The sequence below is a fragment of the Aricia agestis genome, chromosome 22, assembly GCF_905147365.1.
Source record: "Aricia agestis chromosome 22, ilAriAges1.1, whole genome shotgun sequence".
NCBI classification, from domain to species: Eukaryota; Metazoa; Arthropoda; class Insecta; order Lepidoptera; family Lycaenidae; genus Aricia; species Aricia agestis.
The window spans coordinates 1,930,549-1,949,861 of record NC_056427.1 but is presented as its reverse complement, the minus strand read 5'-3'; the positions used below and the strand labels follow the sequence as shown (position 1 = coordinate 1,949,861).

The window sequence follows — 19,313 nt, the reverse complement described above, 5'->3', positions numbered from 1 at the left end:
TATGGAATAGCTTTACCGCGGCAGTCCCCAAGTGCCACACGGCTTTGAGCGCGGCGGCCGAATCAAGAAATTCCGTAACGAAAAACACCTAACATTCGGCTAACGTCGTTTTAGTTCGGCAGACTTCGGCTAAGTGTGGAGCTCGGGGGGTGGTGCTTGCCAGACTTCAGCACGGTGCGGTGTTTGTGTACGTGCGACTTAACGTATGCAAATTAAAAATTCTATACAATAGCTTTACCGCGGCAGTCCCCGTATTTGCATGTAATATAATAACTAGTAGTCTTCAAATTCAACTTGCGTCTTCATGGCAGAGGCCATTGCTGATTTCTTCAGGTCCTCACTTTGCAAAAGAGCTTGGTTGTGGTACCGCTGCAAAATAATAATATTGTTTTTTTAACCGACTTCCAAAAAGGAGGAGGTTATATGTTCGGCTGTGGAGTTTTTTTTATTCTATTATCTTACGGCCGTTCCCAATATTCAATCTATCTCTGGTTTGATATGCAACCGATCGCGGCTAACATTCAATTGACATAAAATATATGTCTCTAATGTCTAATGTGAGCTATTTCTATCTCTAGTAGGGCAAAACCAGAGATAGATATAATATCCATACCTCCTAACGGCCGTTCCCAATATTTGATCTATCTCTGGTTTTGCCCTACTAGAGATAGGAATAACTCACATTAGACATTAGAGACATATATTTTATGTCAATTATGAGCTATTCCTATCTCTAGTAGGGCAAAACCAGAGATAGATCAAATATTGGGAACGGCCGTAAGTCAAATTCAATTTAGGTACCCGTCTCGTACCCGTAGTAGCTCAACATTTGATACAGCTGTGTGTAGATCAAATTATGCTAAGAATCGCTTTATAGTGAGAGCGTGTGAAAAACATAATCTTAATTTTAATGAAATTGATATATTCAACTCAAAATTTAAATCATTTGCTGCCACAATCAAAGAAATATAGATGTTTTCTTGTAATGTAAGTATATTTTTGTTTTCAACACTATTGTATAAAATTGTGTGAAATTTTCTTAACCAACTTGAACATTGTGTTATTTATAATTATTATTAACTGTCAACCGTTGCATAAACTTCTTGTATCACAAATAATTCATCCATGTTACTGTAATATTTATCTGTGAAAACTTTATTGGTTCATATGTGCTACTTTACTATTTACAGTTGTTATGTGTTAAAATGCTGTTTGTTTTCCAATAAATAAATAAATAAATATTGGGAACGGCCGTTAAAAATCAATAGTCAGGGTTCCCTAGAACATTTTTTTTATTACAAGCTAATTTTTTGTGTGTAGCTTCATTTTGATAAGACGAACGCTAACAGAAATAAATAGTAATCAAAAAATAATCGGCCAAGTGTGATTAGAGACTTGAGGCTCGCGCCCGAAGGGTTCCGTACCATTATAGAGCAAAAATAGTAAAAAATTATGATCCATGTGCACGTACTTTGGAGTCCCGAGAAAGGACATAAAATAGTTTTTATCGCGGCAATATGTTCGTTTTCCCCATAAAGTTAATAATAAGTTTCTCTATTCCGCTAGGTATCTAGCGGAATAGAGAAACAAAGGCCTGAGCAAGAGCCATGAGAGATGTCACTATCAGTAACACTGCGTGGTAGAAAGAGACGTGTGATACATGACAGCAGCACTCTTTTTTTTGACGTCCAGTCGGCACGTGCCGCACGTTGACAATTTAATCTCATAGAATTCATGTTCAATCATGCTTGTGTAAGTGTATACGTACACATATTTTTACACACAGATGAAACCAATTTCGGTTACGTTTGACAGCTCGAGATTGTTGCTCTATTCCGCTAGGTATATTAACTTTGTGGTTTTCCCCCTATTTTCATTAAAAAAGCCTTGCAACTTACAATATGATCCAAGCCGTCCTGGTTTGGTCTGCTCTGCGAATACACGAGAGACACTTTAGTCATTTGTACTGCCACAGGACTCTTAGAGGCAATCGTTGTTGCGATATCCAATACCTCCTTGATGGCACTGAAAATTAAAGAAATGTGTAATTGGATGGGCCCTAAGGCCGGGACACATAAACACGATACGACGTCGTGTCGTACCACGATGCGGCGTCGTTTCACGATGCGACGTCGCGTCGTGGGAATCTTCGACGGGCAAAAAAACTACGTCGCGACATCGTAACGTGCCACGATACACGGCACGACGCCGTCGATACAATGCAGGGTGAATTGTCGCAGTTAAGAGGAGTCCACACCGCCCTTTTTTCCATACAAACGTTGTCTCCTGTTTCCTCCCTGGATAATGCTAGTAGAGATATAATTTTTTTCCTGAATATCTACGGCCACTAATACAATGTCCCTATGTTTTCTTTTTTTTCATAATTTAATTATTAAATAAGATATGAACGTTCAAAAACCCAAAAAAATGGCCAGATTTTCCACTGTGTTCAAACGTCCAGAAAACAGATTTGGCTAGATTATACAAAAAAAGCAAAACATAGGAACACAGCTCAAGCCTTTTTTTAATCTTTAATGAAAAAAGTACTTAAATCGGTTAAGTTTTGAAGAAGGAATCAGGGGACAACGAATCGTTGATTTTCTGGATTTTCTGCAGTTGTCTCTATCGCGTTCTGCGGTATAGGCTTGAGGTAAGGGAGACAGCTATAGATATTACACGTACTTTTTTTTCATTTCTCTAGCCCCTGTTGTATCCTCTTAATTTCTTTGAATTTTGAGTAACACGCATCGTGAGTTTCTACAACGCGACGTCGTGCCGTGTATCGTGGCACGTTACGATGTCGCGACGTAGTTTTTTACGATGTCCGTCGAAGATTCCCACGACGCGACGTGGCATCGTGAAACGACGCCGCATCGTGGTGCGACACGACGTCCTGTCGTGTTTATGTGTCCCGGCCTTTATAGCCAACAGTTCACTTTATTGCTTCTTTATGGAATCCATACTTACTAATATTATAAATGCTAAAATGTGTCTGTCTGTCTGAAACCTCTTCACGCCCAAACCGCTGAACCGCTTCTGATGAAATATGGCATGTACATACTTCACTGTCCCGGAAAAAGATATAAACGTCTTACTGGAAACCTAAACTCTACTAAGCTTCGTGCACATTATGACGGGCCGCAATTTTCATAAAAGTTCTAGGATGCGGACCCTTCCGCAACACCGCATCACAACATGTGCGTACTCACGCATCTCTATCGAGTATCGGGCTACAACTCTATAATATAAAACTTGTACGAAAATCTATCGATCTACACTTTATAAAACTTGTACAAAAATGCGGCCCCCTCCGCCGCGGCTCCTCACAATGTGTACTCACGTGTCCCTATCCGGGTACACTTTATAAAACTTGTACAAAAATGCGGCCCCCTCCGCCGCCGCTCGTCACAATGTGTACTCACGTGTCCCTATCCGGGTATACTCTGGTGACGAGGCCGAGTTCCAGAGCCTCTTTCGCGTCCATCTTCCGAGCGGTGTAACAGAGCTCCCTGGCCGTGGACGTGTTGCCAATTACCTGAAAGCAAGTCAGCGGTTTGAGCCGAAAAGCGGTATGAGTGGATTAATTAAACTTGCATTATAATTAAACTTTTTTAATCGGGACTTAACGCGACTTATTTAAGTAGTAATGCTACTACGAGTACATACTTTTTCTCGACGTTTCGGCCGTGTTGCAACGGCCGTGGTCACGAGGGGACTGCAGGAGCGCGACGCCTTCGTTTGCACCGGGCGGTCGTTCAAGAAAAAGTATGTACTCGTAGTACTCGTAGCATTACTACTTAAATAAGTCGCGTTAAGTCCCGATTAAAAAAGTTTAATTATAATGCAACGCGAAAGTTTAAAATATTATCTTAATAACCGATACGGGTTGAGTGGATTAATGTTTTCATAGTTTCCGGGTCATATAATAGTCATGCTGCGACTCCTCGCGTATTGCACATCCATATTATTAATATTATACTAGCTGTCCCGGCAAACGTTTCTTTGCCATATAAATTATTTCGCCCGTATTATTTTATTGAAGTGACTAAATAAGTGTCACCATGGCAACGTATATCGTTATCCCGTCGCACAAACAATGGTCGCCGTCAGCCTCGAGCTGTAATAATTTACTATTATTTATTCAACAAATGCACTTATCAATATAAAAAGGACCCACTGAATAATATGCATATTGGTTATAAAATCAGTAAAGCCGTTTCGGAGGAGTACGCGGCCTAACATTGTGACAAAAGCTTGTCACTAATTTGTAATAGACGTGCCATCAAATATTACGAGGAGTACGCAGCCTAACATTGTGACACGAGAATTTTATATATAAGAAGATTATGGATGTGAATTACGCGAGCATATTCATACTTCCATTCCATAGTTACTATAATATTATAAACTATAGATACTCCGTTGCGCGAAAATTTGTTTATCGCGCGGGAACCGTACATTTGACAACCGACAAAAAATGGGGGTCCACAATTGTAGGCGGGGTCCATGTAAATTAATTTGGTTAGATCTTTTGTGTAGTCTTGATTTCTCTTATTAGAAAGCATAGACCAGGGATGGCGAACCCTGCCTTATCAACGTGTTACGTGCCACTTTTCTGAATAATCACTAATATGTCATAGACATGAAATCAAAGATTATATTAGACGCGCATTTTTAAAAATATAATGCCCCTAGCCTAACTTGGTTGTTGAACAGCACAGCGATTGTAACTTAAAATTATTATTTTAAGCCAACTATTGTAGGCCACGAAACAAAGGAGTTTGGTAACCTCTGGTCTAGGCCCTATAGGGGCCGGCTTAGTCATAAGCTGACGCTATCTCACCTTGGGCAGTCTCTGCAACGTGCCGACGTCGGCCGCCAGTCCCACGTCCACCTCCTTCACTTGGAACCACGAATCGGCTGTGCAGTATCTGAAATGTTAAAAATATAATCAAGTGAAATATTATTTTTTTATAACTATTTTTTTATAACATTGTGACAGTACCCACAATTCGCCTAACAATCCTGCATCGCGCTATCGAAGTTTCTGAGAACGGCAAAATATATACAACGTCTGAGATGACGTCAGTGGGCTTCAGCCTGACCGAGCATGCCATCTCGCTCGGCCGGAAGATCTTCCTTAGAGGCCGACATTCACAGTGTTAAAATAATATTTATCTCCTAATATCTACTTAAAGGCGTTAGTCCGTTTGTTTGTTAACACTTCACGCCCAAACCGCTGAACCGATTTTTCAAAAATTTGGTATGGTATATTGCTTTTTGAGTCCGGGAAAAGGACATAGAATACTTTTAAAAATGAACGGTTCCCGCGTGACTTTGTCGCAACAAACTGACGAGAATCGTTTATTATAATATAATAAGCTTAAAAATCACCTGATGTCAGCAGCAGTAATCAGGTCTATTCCAGCCCCGACACACGCGTTATGTGTCACAGCTAGTACGGGCTTCACACACTCCTCTATCGCTGATATGCCGCGCTGAAACATGTACGGTTATTGTTGTTAACGTTATAGGTAGGTAAGCAATTTTATTGGAACGAAGTTCCTTATCGCGCGTTGCGAAAGGAGGCTAGACGGAAAAAGTTGTAACGACACATTTTTATTAGTTCGGACTGCGCTGTAGGGACAGAGGGCGTTGATATTATTCCTAAGCGTCAACTAGATGGCGTTTTTTGAGAATAAACGGAGAATCTGCCGGACGTTTAAATAATTTTTATTACAATTCCACAAAAGTGTCGTTGTTAGTATATACTTATACGAATATACCAAGTTATGAAATGAAAAAATGCCATCTTGTTGACGCCTAGGAATATTCCTAGGCGTCAACAAGATGGCATTTTTTTATAACATCGTTCCATCCGGGTGTCCTTGATCTTGACACCTCTCATTTTATTTTGATGAAAATGTTCGTGTTGGGCAATAGTTCATGATCATCGCCCTTCCCAGTGTTGAAATAAGCTATTGCATAGAATTTATCGCGGGCTTTGAGCACGGCGACCGAATCAAGAAATTCCGTAACGAAAAACACCTAACACACCCCCCACTCCGACCGGCACAGCGGCAGACTTCGGCGCGGTATTTGTGTGCGTGCGACTAGACGTATGCGAATTATAATTGCATAAGTTGATAAAGAATGCTATGCAATAGCTTTACCACGGCAGTCCCCGAGTGGCACACGTATTTTGTTACAATTTTACCTGGCAAGTCAGAATCATCCGATGGAAGAATCTCGCCTTGCGCGCAGCATCCTCTATATCGTGAGTCTTGCTTTCTTCCTCTACCAGACTGTTTAAGTCTATGCCTGGAATAAGGAAGATTTAATTTCAATCCTTTGAAATTTACTAACGTGTAAGTAGGTTGTATGCCTATAAATACCCAAAATTACCAAGTGCTTCAAACGTTACGTAAGAAACCCACAATTTGAAAAATCTCACGTGAGATTTGTGGGGGGGTTGAACAAAATCTCAAAAAATCTAGCCTTTGTAATTTGTGGACGCCCCCTTAGTAGGAAAAGTAAGTATTTTGTAGTACTATCCTTCCTTTGCGACCTATCATAATGTGCATGATAGAAGCATACACAAAAAATAATTACCTCCTGTAAAGTGTTTCCCCTGTCCAGACAAAACAATGGCTCGGCACGCTGGTGTCTCACTCAGCTTCGCAAAACACAAATCAAGCTCTCTGTAATCACACAATCCATACTAATATTAAAAACCTACCTGACGCCCGCAACTCCGTTGCGCCTAGGGTTGCCAGGTTGCTAAACCGAAAAGCCGGACAAAGCAGCCAGCTTGGCCGGACATTTGTACGAAAAAGTCCTGCTATCAAATACTTAAAATCTGAACTTGTGTAGGAATATGTTTGTATTTTACGTGGAAGAGCCATGCTTCGGCACGAATGGGCCGGCTCGACTGGAGAAATACCACGTTCTCACAGAAAACCGGCGTGAAACAGCGCTTGCGCTGTGTTTCGCTGAGTGAGTGAGTTTACCGGAAGCCCAATTCCCTTCCCTGCCCTCCCCTATTCCCTTCCCTTCCCTCCCCTATTACCCTATACCCTCTTAAAAGGCCGGCAACGCACTTGCAGCTCTTCTGCTGCTGCGAGTGTCCATGGGCGACGGATGTTGCTTTCAATCAGGTGACCTGTTTGCTCGTTCGCCCCTTTATTTCATAAAATAAAAACTGTTTTATTAAAATAATAATGTAACATACAATTTTACATTTTATTAGGTGTAAAACCTTCTAAAATTAGTAGATTTTCATATAAAATTATTGATTCAAAGCTCTACAAAAGCCGGACTCCTCTTAATTTTGGCCGGACACGCAATCAAAAAGCCTGACAGTGTCCGGCTTTATCAGGACGCCTGGCAACCCTAATGGCAATAATACTTACTTCCACATAACTGTGTTAAATGTATTAAGCTTATTAGGACGGTTTAACTCAACATGGTAAACATTTTTCTTCGGCACCGACACAGCTAACGTTTCAAATTGCGGCAAATCGGACACAAATCTAATAAATTTTCCTAAAAATAAAACAAAGTTGTATGATTTGGTGTTTACTGTACAATTTAAATAATTTTAAGTTTCCTGCTAATAATATGCTTTGTTTTTACTAACAGACATTATTGAAATCCGAAAGACTATTGAGGCTTGGCTTGGCTTAAAAACTGTATTTATGATAAATATTAATTTAAGAGTATTTTAGAAAATTAAACTTACCAGATTGCCCACTGTTTAGCCTTCCGAACAGTTTTGCAGTATTAAATATGAGAGCCATAATGAAATTTAGTAAATCCAAAAATGGGATATACCTAGACAAGCTTACAAAGTTCTGTAAATTGTTTGTGAAATGAAAAATCGAGTATCGACTGTTCCAATTTTTTTTCTATATGAATACAAAGACAAGTTAACTGCTAAAATCTTACAATGTATTGATAAAAAATTGTAAGTGTAATTACATTGGTCCAAAATGGGTCCAAAGTTCAGGTTTCAGAGAAATTGTACCAAATAACCATACACATTCCAAATACTTTGTTATTATTCTTCTTCTTTAAAATTTGACAGATCATTTTTTTAATGAACTGCTTACTAAAAATGGCCAAAGGACATAACATGACCGAGTACCGACGTGCTGTGGCCTGTGGCGCTGGCGCAAAAACCCGTCCTATCGAAAGGGACCCCTCAACCCCCGCTCCCCGGTCAGTCCTGGATTTAAAATAGGCCATATAGGCTGCAGCCTAGGGGCGGCAGCATCCTAAGACCTAGGGGACGAATCGAAATACGACCAATCAGAAGAGTCAAAACAAAAGTTTCGCTATTCGACACCATGTTGCTAGTCGCTAGTCGCAACTCGCAAGTCACAACCAAGTTGCCACAGTCTCGCCAGCAGCCAGTCGCCACTCCACTCGGTAGGTGTAATCTAGATCAGTGCTTCCCAACGTGCGGACTGCGATCCGCGGATACCTGGGGGTCCACTACGTCCATTTTTTTTTTCATAGTTTTCGTTTAAAACTGCACAGTTTTTTCACAGACCTGCACAGTTTTTTGAAGAAAACTGGTCTGTTTTCCTAGAGCACTGCACATTTTTTTAAAGAGGTTTGAAATTTTTTTTTAAAGAACAGAACAGTTTTTTTGAAAAGTATTTTACAGTTTTTTTTCAAGAGAACTGATCAGTTTTTGAAGAGATCTTTTTTTTTAATGAAATAAGGGGGCAAACGAGCTAACGGGTCACCTGATGGAAAGCAACTTCCGTCGCCCATGGACACTCGCAGCATCAGAAGAGCTGCAGGTGCGTTGCCGGCAGGGGAAGGTAGGGATGGAAAGGGAACGGAATAAGGGAGGGTAGGGAAGGGAATAGGGTAGGGGATTGGGCCTCCGGTAAACTTACTCACTCGGCGAAACACAGCGCAAGCGCTGTTTCACGCCGGTTTTCTGTGAGGACGTGGTATTTCTCCGGTCGAGCCGGCCCATTCGTGCCGAAGCATGGCTCTCCCACGTCTAAGATCTCTATAGTTTTTGTTTCGAATTGGACAATTTTTTTTGTCACAGACTTGCACAGTTTTTGGGAGAGGACTCATCAGTGTTTGTTTAAAACTGCACAGTTTTTTTAACAGAACTGTACAGTTTAAGTCCCCCCAAAAACTGTGCAGGGCATGAGCTCTTAAATCCATTCACTTTACGTCCTTATAAAGTAAGGGCATAAACTGCGTTAAGCGGGCACCCGCGACGGGCGCACGTCGCTTGAGCACGCGCGTGAACACGCAGCGGTCCCCGTCGCGGGACCCGTCGCGGAGACCCGACTTACGCAGTGTCGCCAGTTTAATTTTAACATTGTGCATGTACAGTCGTATCAATGGAGAACTTAATATATTATTACTTAGCAAAACGACGACTAGCAAAAAAAAAGACAACCAGTGAGCTCTTTCGTTGAATCTAGGTTGCTATGCGTTGAATTTGTTGTAAAGTTTAGTCAATGGAGAATGTTACCTAATTTTGATTATTAGCAGTCCACATTCTCTGTCAAAAATAAAGAATATTATATAGTGAAAGAATTACTTGGATACGTTAATTAGTTTCCGATTTATAAGCAAAATAAGTTGTAACTGTACGACGCGGGCGCCCGGTTACGGTGTGACGATCACAACTGCGCCGCGCGGGTCCCATACAATAAACGTGATTTTTTGTCTTTTTTTGCTCTATCTCAATAATGGCAACAGGTAGGCACTTGAAATTTTCACCAAGGCCTTAATTATATGTGTACTTAATTAATTATAATAAAATAAAAAACTAAGGGGGGCTCCCATACAAAAATCACAATTTTTGGCATATTTTTGCTATGTAGCGGTACCAAGAAGTTTACACGGTACTGAACACTTCGTGCGCGAGTCCGACTCGCACTTGGCCGATTATTTATTTGTATTTTTTTAACCGACTTCCATAAAGGAGGAGGAGGTTCGTCTGTTTATATATTTTTTTGTATGATCAACGATCACTTCGCCGATTGTGGACCGATTTTCAAGATTTTTTCGCTATTGTATCGGGTTTAACCCGAATTTGGTACTATGTTCATAAAAAAGGTGACTTCATGATGGGATCCATAAGTAATTGAGGGAATTCCTCGCTATCTTTACTAAAACCGCATATTTATCTGGCTGATATTGTGATTTCGATTCATAATCTGAAGTAAGTATTTCAAATGGAAACTTATAGTGATTTTGGATAAATAATGAAGTATTCCAAGTAAATCTTACCAAAAAGTAAGATTTACTTGGAATACTTCGTCGCGCGGGGAGACGGGCTCCGTTGCGCGGGCGCGGGGCCCGCCTGCCCGCGACGGTTTGCCGCGCGGCTTCCCGCGACGGGTCACTTTTGTATTGTTACGTGCTAGGGTTCGAGGATTTGGAGAGAAAGACCTGGTGACTCTCTTGAAGACTTTATTAACACTGCACTAAGCACTAGGTCACAACACTTAGCACTAAGTCCAAACACAAATCACTGGTCCAATCACTAAGCACTATCACTGTCCTAGGTCGTAGCCAAGTCGCAGGTTTCACTGGTTCACTCACTATTGATCACTCCGAAATCGCCTTGATGAAAGCTCGAAACGAAACTGACTTGCCGGACCTGCCTGCGGCTCTTTTTATATGGCGAGACGAATTCCAGAAATTTCCCGATTCACGTAAACAAGTAAACAACCGTGGGAAATTTCTAGGCGGCTCGGGCATGTACCACAATAAAACTGCCGTCCTTGCGATAAGTGCAGTAAGTTGAATTTAATTTAGACCTTATGGACTCAGTCATAAGGTCTAAATTCAAACACGCTAACAAATAAAGGGTAAACACGTAAACAAACATTGGACCTTCCTAGAAGGTTCGAGTATGTACTTGCGCACCACGTGTCCGTATACCATGTACCGTAACACTACTCCCCTCTTAGAGATGCTCGTCCCGAGCATCATTGTTACTGCCATGGTAACGCGCCAGACGGTCTATGTGTACCACTTTGAATGTCCCTCTTGGTTGCTTTTGAATCCTGTAAGTCACATCATTCAATCGGGTAACCACTTTATATGGGCCGTCCCACTTGGTCTGCAACTTTGGAGATTTGCCTTTTCGGCGAGTTGGGTTATGCAGCCACACCAGTGACCCTTCTTCGAAGCCGCTTGTATTCCCGGATTTCCGGTCGTATCTGGTCTTCATGTTCTCACTTGACTGTAACCCATTTTCCCGAACCATGGCGTGTATATAGCGCATCTTTTCCCTTAAATCGCAGACATAATCTGGTACGGTCTTCGGTTCCTCCGGTGACCCTCCTGTCAAGAGGTCTACTGGTACTCGCAGTTCTCTACCGTAATTGACATACGCCGGGGTAGCTTTTATGCTCTCATGCTCGGCGGTACGGTACGACAGAAGGAAGAGCGGTATATACTTGTCCCAGTCCTTTTGTTTGTCATCTACCAATTTCGCCAAATGCCTCTCAAGGGTCTGGTTAAATCTCTCAACCATTCCATCAGACTGTGGATGGTACGCGGTGGTCCTCGTTTTATGCATTCCCAAAATTCTGCACACTTCCTGGAAGACCTGCGATTCGAAATTCCTGCCCTGATCAGAATGGATTTCCAGAGGCACACCAAACCGAGATATCACTTCTTCGACTAATTTAGAAGCGACTGTTGTAGCTTCTTGGTTTGGTATGGCGAACACTTCGGGCCATTTGGTGAAGTAATCCATGACGACCATAAAATACTTGTTTCCCGATTCCGTCACGGGAAATGGCCCAGCTACGTCAACTGCAATTCGTTCCCACGGTGCGCCAACGTTATACAACCGCAGGTTCCCACGGCTCCGGGTCTGTGGTCCCTTCACTGCAGCGCAAGTAGTGCATTTGCGGCACCAATCCTGTACATCGTCTCGACAATGCAACCAGTAGAATCGTTCTCGCACTTTTGTTAACGTCCTCTTTACTCCTAGATGGCCTCCTGATACGCCATCATGCATTTCACGGAGAACATCCGGTACTCTCGTTCTTGGGACAACTATCTGAAGATGGAACTCTCTGCCGTTGGTCTTCTCCCATTTCCGGTAGAGTATTCCGTTTTGAAGTATCAGGCTGTCCCATTGCGCCCAGTACGCCTTAGTGACAGCGCCAGTGGGTGCAACCTCACTCCAGATTGGTTTTTCATCACCCCGTTTCTTCCATGTGATGATGTGCCGAAGGTCGTCATCTGTTTCTTGAGCCTCCCTCATAGCATCATTCTCCCATGGGCCCAAAGGACTTGTTTTCGTTAACTTTAATGTTACTTCATTAGATTCCTGCTTAACACAATGTTTGCAGTCTTCCGAACACGGCCTTCGCGAAAGTGCGTCGGCATTCCCATGTGCCTTTCCGCTGCGGTGTTCCGTCTTGAAGTCATACTCCTGGAGCTGTTCAATCCATCGAGCTACTTGACCTTCTGGGTTCTTGAATTGTAGTAGCCACTTCAAGGCTGCGTGATCAGTTCGCAGTAAAAACTGTCTGCCAATGAGATACTTGCTGAAATGTTGTAGCGTCTTTACGACAGCCAAGAGTTCTCTTCTTGTCACACAGTAGTTTCTCTCTGGCTTAGATAAAGATTTGCTGAAATATGCAATTACAACTTCTCTTTCACCCTGTTTTTGAGATAACACCCCTCCAATGGCCGTGTTGCTTGCGTCCGTATCGACTATAAACTGACCTTCAGGTTGTGGATACCCCAGGATTGGTGTTTCACAGAGATGTTTCTTCAGTTTCTGAAAAGAATCTTCAGAAGTCTCGTCCCAAATAAACTGTCGTTTATCTTCTGTCAGCCGATGTAATGGCTTGGCTATCTCTGAGAATCCCTTAACAAAACGCCTGTAGTAGGAGCATAGGCCAAGAAATGCCCGCACTTCGGTTTTGTTCTTAGGGGTTGGCCAATTTTGGACTGCTTCTAGTTTCTCCGGGTCCGTCTGAATTCCATCACTGGAGATAACATGGCCGAGATAGTTCACCTTACTCCTGAATAAACGACACTTTTTCGGATTCAACTTTAACTTGGCCCCCTCTATTTTGGCGAAAACTCGTTCTAAGTTTCGCAAATGGTCCTCGAAGTCGCGGCCAACAATGATGACGTCGTCCAAGTAGACTAAGCAAGCCTCTCCAACTAAGCCTGCCAGTACACACTCCATGAGTCGCTCAAATGTGGCAGGTGCGTTGCACAATCCAAAGGGCATGACGTTAAACTGCCATAGACCTTTACCGCTGGAGAACGTTGTCTTCTCCTTGTCTTTTGGATGAATTTCCACCTGCTAGTATCCAGATTTCAGGTCCAGGGTCGAGAACCATTTCATGCCACTCAAGGTATCCAGAGTGTCGTCGATTCGAGGTAATGGATAGCTGTCCTTCTTAGTGACATCATTGAGACGTCTGTAGTCCACACAAAATCTTGTGCTGCCATCTTTCTTCTTCACTAATACAACCGGTGAGCACCACGGACTTGCAGACGGTTCAATTATCTTATTCCTTCTCATGTCCTCCAAAAGGCCTTCAACTTCTTTTTCCTTTGCAATGGGTATCCGTCTTGCTCGTTGACGAATTGGGTTCTCGCTTCCGGTATCTATCCTGTGCTGAACCATCGACGTTCTTCCAAGGTCGCCTTCCTGACTGGAGAAGATATTCGCGTGGCGTTGTAAAAACTTCTTAGCTTTCATGCTCTGCGAATAAGTCAGATTACTCTTGCAGTCATCGAGTAGCTCAGTCACTATTCCATAGTTGCTGGTGTTTGCTGAGTCTGAGCCTGTGATCGAATTACACTTTCTCATCCAGACAACTTCCTCGCACTTTCCAATGACATCATCTTTGTTCAAGCAGAACTCGCGATCACCAAGATTCAAAACTCTGACCACAGCGTTACTGCTTCCACTAACAAGGGTTCTTGCCGTCATCAATTTATGCGCTGATGTCTTGGTAGGTGTGTCTTCGATTAACACGCATCTGTTTGACTTCTTCTTTCCAGCTGGCGGTAGTTTCACCAGCACCCGAGCTTCCGCACGTCCAGGTATTATGACTTTCTTTACACATTCAACTTTCCCGCAGGCGCCTCCAAGGATGAAAATTTCTTCTTCGCCACACTTGAACACTCCGTCGGCGACATTAATTCTGCAGTTGTGCTTCTTCATGAAATCCAAACCCAAGATGCAATCATCCATAATCTCAGCCACGATAACGTAATGAGGGTATGAGGATCCCCCTACATTAATCGTAACTGACATTTCTCCCAGGACGGGTATTGGCTGACCGGAGGCAGTAAGGAGCCGACAGTTAATTCTCCTCTTGTGTCTTCTTGCGGCTTTTACCAGATTTGGGTTCACTATCGTTCTAGAGGCTCCTGTGTCTAGAGTCATTTTGCAATCCGTCCTGTTAATAGTCCCCTGAATCACAAGACTGTTCCCGCTGCATGCTTGGGAGATAACAGTTATCGGGGCTTCCTCCACGTCAGCCAGTACTCGCCCCTTAGTCCTGGCTTTTATTCGTTTCCCTGATCCCGGACAGGGGATGAAGCTCCTTGCTTCTTCAGCTCCTCTACTTGTTCCTCGAGCCTTTTCATCCTTGCCATCTGGGTCTCCTTTTGCGGGCAGTTGAGCTGAAGATGGCCCCTCTCACCGCACTTGTAGCACATGGCTCCAAAACTTCTCTTCGCGGGAGCCTTGACCTCCTTAACTTCCTCAGAGACCTCGTGGACCTTATGGGTCTGTCGTATGTCACGGCGAACAGCCTCGACCTCCAAAGCATGCGCCAATGCTTCTTTTAGCGAGGTGTGGTGACGTAGCCTCACTACAGCTCTGACCTCTAGGTCCCTGATTCCGTCGACAAATGCTTGCACAATGTTCGTGTCGATCATCTTGGAATCGGCTCCTGGGTGTGCCTTCTTGACCAGTTTTTCTATTTCCAACGCCCATTGTTGTAGTCCTTCTCCTGGGCGTTGGACTCTGTCACGCAGTTGGGCACGGAACACGTGCTCCAGGTGTCGCTCCCCGTATCTGGATTCAAGTGCCTCCATCAGGTCTTTAAACCCATTTCCTGTATGCGCTTCTAGGACCGACAAAGCTTGCCCTCTGAGCGCAACTGTGAGAGCGGTCAGGCATTGTTCATCATTCCATCCGTTGGCAGAAGCAACCGTCTGGAATTGCTGACGATAAGCGTTCCAAGAAGTAGTACCGTCGTATGGTGGCACTTTAACTCTTGGTCCTTGTACCACTACGGAAGTTCCACTAGACGTCGCGATTCCTGTGGTTTCCATGCGCACTTTCCACTTCTGTAGTTCTGTGAGGCCAGTTTTCACATTTTCCATATCCACTCCTAACCCCGTAACTCGTTCGTCCATTACGTCGACATCTTTTCGAAGCTTAACCACCGTGTCACTGACATCCTTTATAGCTCCAAGCGCTTTTTCTTGGAGGTCTTTTTGTTGCTCTTGTGATTCTCGAATCGCTCTGATTTCAGCACCGAGCTTGCGTTCTTGTGACTCTTGTAAAGCGCCGAGCTTGCGGTCTTGTGACTCTTGTAAAGCGCCGAACTTGCGGTCTTGTGATTCTTGCAGAGCCTGAATTAACTCAATTAGGCTTTGTAATTGGGGAGCCACTTGAGGGGCCGCAGAAGCTACGGGCGATGCATGGTGGCTGGAGCCAGTAGGCAGGGGTTGAGCAGACGGAGCTCGGTGGGCGGAGCTAGTGGGCGTGGCCTGAGTGGGCGTGGCCTGGTGGGCGGAGCCAGTGGGCGTGGCCATGCCCAAAGTGGGCGGAGCCTGAGGGGCGTGGCCAGTGGGCGTGGCTTCAGCCAAAGTGGGCGGAGTCTGGTGGGCGTGGCCAGTGGGCGGAGCCATGTGGGCGGGGCCAGTGGGTGGGGCCTGTCCCTCAGTGGGCGGAGCTTGGTCCCCAGTGGGTGTGGCCTCCGCAACTCCTCTCTCGGAGTCAATGGCAGCAGCTCGCTGCGCCCTTGTCCTGACACTCCCCTTGAAGTCCTCTCTCGGAGTCAATGGCATCTCCAAATCGCACTTCTGACACCAGTTGTTACGTGCTAGGGTTCGAGGATTTGGAGAGAAAGACCTGGTGACTCTCTTGAAGACTTTATTAACACTGCACTAAGCACTAGGTCACAACACTTAGCACTAAGTCCAAACACAAATCACTGGTCCAATCACTAAGCACTATCACTGTCCTAGGTCGTAGCCAAGTCGCAGGTTTCACTGGTTCACTCACTATTGATCACTCCGAAATCGCCTTGATGAAAGCTCGAAACGAAACTGACTTGCCGGACCTGCCTGCGGCTCTTTTTATATGGCGAGACGAATTCCAGAAATTTCCCGATTCACGTAAACAAGTAAACAACCGTGGGAAATTTCTAGGCGGCTCGGGCATGTACCACAATAAAACTGCCGTCCTTGCGATAAGTGCAGTAAGTTGAATTTAATTTAGACCTTATGGACTCAGTCATAAGGTCTAAATTCAAACACGCTAACAAATAAAGGGTAAACACGTAAACAAACATTGGACCTTCCTAGAAGGTTCGAGTATGTACTTGCGCACCACGTGTCCGTATACCATGTACCGTAACAGTATGAAACCGCGCGGGTGCCCGCTTAACGCAGTTTATGCCCTAAGTATAAGGACGTAAAGTGAATGGATTTCTGTGAAAAAAACTGTGCAGATCTGTAAAAAACTGATTTTCTTCTTACAGGTCTATAAAAAACTGTACAGTTCTATGAAAAAAAACTGTATCCTGTAAAGAATACTGTACAGTTCTGGGAAAAAACTGTGCAGTTTTGTGAAGAAAACTGTACAGTTCTGTGAAAAATACTGTGCAGATTTTAACGAAAACTGATCAGTTCTGTGCACTGATCTCCATTACACAACTACGCGTACTTGTATAATGGATATCAGTGGTTCTGTGAAAGCAACTGTGCGGCTCTCTACGAAAACTGATCAGTTTTCTTCAAACAAGTGTGCAGTTCTGTGATGAAAACTGTACAGTTCTGTTTATAAAAATCTGTGCAATTGTGTGAAAAAACTGTGCAGTTTACAACAAAATCTGATGAGTTCACTCCAAAAACTGTGCAATTCTGTAAAAAAGCTTATCAGTTCTGTAAAAAAAAACTGTGCAGAGTGTGAAAAACTGTACAGTTCTATGAAAAAACTGCAGTTATTATGAAAAATTATTCATTCACTTCAAAAACTGTCCAGTTTTGTTAAAAAAAAACTGTGCAGTTCTTTACGAAAACTGTGCAGTTCTCCACAAAAATTGATCAGTGCTCTTCAAAAAACTATACAGTTAAAAAAAACTGTGCAGTTCTGTACAAAATACTATGCAGTTCTTTACGAAAACTGTTCAGTTCTTTTAAAAAGACTGTGCAGTTTTGTGAAAAACACTGTGCAGTTTTCTGCAAAAACCTTTAAGTGCTCTACATAGAACTGTGCAGTTTGTGACAATGACTGTGCAGTTCACTGCACAAAATGACCAGCTCTGTGGAAAGAACTGTGCAGTCCTGTTCAAAAAACTGTGCAGTTCTGTGAAAAAAACTGTGCAATTCCCTATAAAACTGATCAGTTCTCTTCAAAAAACTGTGCAGTTTTGGGAAAACAACTGATTAGGTCTTATCAAAAAACTGTCACCAGCAGTATTTCCGGACCTATACGACCTGCAAATCTTCAAGAAAAGAGCGTATTCCCTCTTAAAAGGCCGGCAACGCATCTGCAGCTCTTCTGATGTTGCGAGTGTCCATAGGCGACGGCAGTTGCTTACCATCAGGTGACCCGTTTGCTCGTTTGCCCCCTTGTTTAATAAAAAAAAAATGTAATACTTTACATAAACTGTTCAGTTTGACGACCTCTGTGGCTCAGTGTTGAGCGCGTTGGTAGCTCAAGCCGGGGGTCGCGGGTTCGAATCCCGCTGACGGAACAAAAAAAAATTTAAAAGTTCCTGGGTCATGGATGTGTATTAAATATGTGTATGATATTATAATAAAAATTTTAAATATATGTATAGTTTAAGGTATTGAATATCTATACTATATTAATATTATAATTGGGAAGAGTTTGTTTGTTTGTTTGTTTAAACGCGCTAATCTCAGGAACTACTGGTCCGATTTGAAAAATTATTTTACTGTTGGATAGCCCATTTATCGAGGAAGGTTATAGGCTATATTTTATCACGCTAAGTATAATAGGAGCGAAGAAATAGAGGAAAATGTGGAAAAAACGGGGGGAAATTATTTGAAAGGGCTTATTTAAACGCGCTAATCTCAGGAACTACTAGTCCGATTTGAAAAATTCTTTCAGTGTTAGATAGCCCATTAATTGAGGAAGATTATAAGCTATATTTTATAACGCTAAGACTAATAGGAAGGAAGAAATAGAGGAAAATGTGGAAAAAACGGGGGAAATTATATGAAAGGGCCTATTTGAACGCGCTAATCTCAGGAACTGCTTATCCGATTTGAAAAATTCTTTCAATGTTAGATAGCCCATTCATCGAGGTAGGCTATAGGTTACATTTTATCACGCTAAAACTAATAGGAGCGAAGAAATAGATGAAAATGTGGAAAAAACGGGGGATATGAACTACTGGAGCAAATTTTATGTTATTTGGGAAACATAGACAAGAATAGACCACGTGAAGGGACATAGGTTATTTTTTGCTGCAAAATGTACGGTTGCGTGAAATTCCTAAATTACGCAAGCGAAGTCGCGCGGAACATCTATATATAATAAAATCGTAGGAAAGTCAATTCTGTATATCATTGAATATTTTTGTACAATAAATAATACTTGGGATGTGATCTACTATGCTAATGCGGACGAAGTCGCGGGCAACAGCTAGTAATATATATTTCCGTTGTCTGGTACCTGTAACACAAGTCCTTCAGGTACTTACCACGGGGCCAGACTGACGTGGTGTGAAACGTCCATAGATATTATATTGTAGTTCTGTGAAAAAAACATTTGCAATTATCAAAAAAATGTGCAGTTCTGTAAAAAAACCTTGCATTTCTCAACTAAAATTGATCAGCCCCCGTAGACAAGTGGCAAAACGCTAACGCTAGCGCTAACGTTGACGCTACAAAATGTATGGATTTGACATTAGTATTCGCTAGCGAAGCGATGACTTATGTCAAATCGCATACATTTTGTAGCGCTAGCGTTAGCGTTAGCGTTAGCGCTTTGCCACTTGTCTACAGGCCCAGTGCTCTTTAAAAATACGTCTAATCGCACGCACATAAATATCGGCACTTGCCGAAGT

General features: G+C 42.9%; 1 protein-coding gene across 2 annotated transcripts; it reads right to left on the bottom strand.

Moving 5' to 3' along the window:
* Nucleotides 1-14: 14 nt before the first annotated feature.
* Nucleotides 15-8,019, bottom strand: LOC121737995 (delta(3,5)-Delta(2,4)-dienoyl-CoA isomerase, mitochondrial). Of its 2 annotated transcripts, XM_042129788.1 has the most exons (10): nt 7,742-8,019; nt 7,413-7,545; nt 6,613-6,701; nt 6,218-6,321; nt 5,395-5,498; nt 4,844-4,931; nt 3,423-3,535; nt 1,899-2,025; nt 253-369; nt 15-46 (listed from the first exon to the last, which is right to left on the bottom strand). In XM_042129788.1, exons 1-9 carry the CDS (start codon nt 7,797-7,799, stop codon nt 274-276), a joined length of 912 nt encoding a protein of 303 aa, XP_041985722.1. In that variant the 5' UTR covers nt 7,800-8,019; the 3' UTR covers nt 15-46; nt 253-273. The 2 variants fall into 2 exon arrangements, with proteins under 2 accessions (XP_041985722.1, XP_041985721.1); XM_042129787.1 differs by lacking the exon at nt 15-46 and having other exon boundaries at nt 86-369.
* Between the last annotated feature and the right edge of the window lie 11,294 nt (nt 8,020-19,313).

Coding starts and splice junctions, on each gene's coding strand:
- LOC121737995 (XM_042129788.1), bottom strand. CDS start 7,799: ATGGCTCTCATATTTAATACTGCAAAACTGTTCGGAAGGCTAAACAGT. Junction 5,499..6,217: donor GGATGATTCTGACTTGCCAG/GTAAAATTGTAA, acceptor TACATGTTTCAG/CGCGGCATATCAGCGATAGA. Junction 3,536..4,843: donor CGTTGCAGAGACTGCCCAAG/GTGAGATAGCGT, acceptor ACTTGCTTTCAG/GTAATTGGCAACACGTCCAC.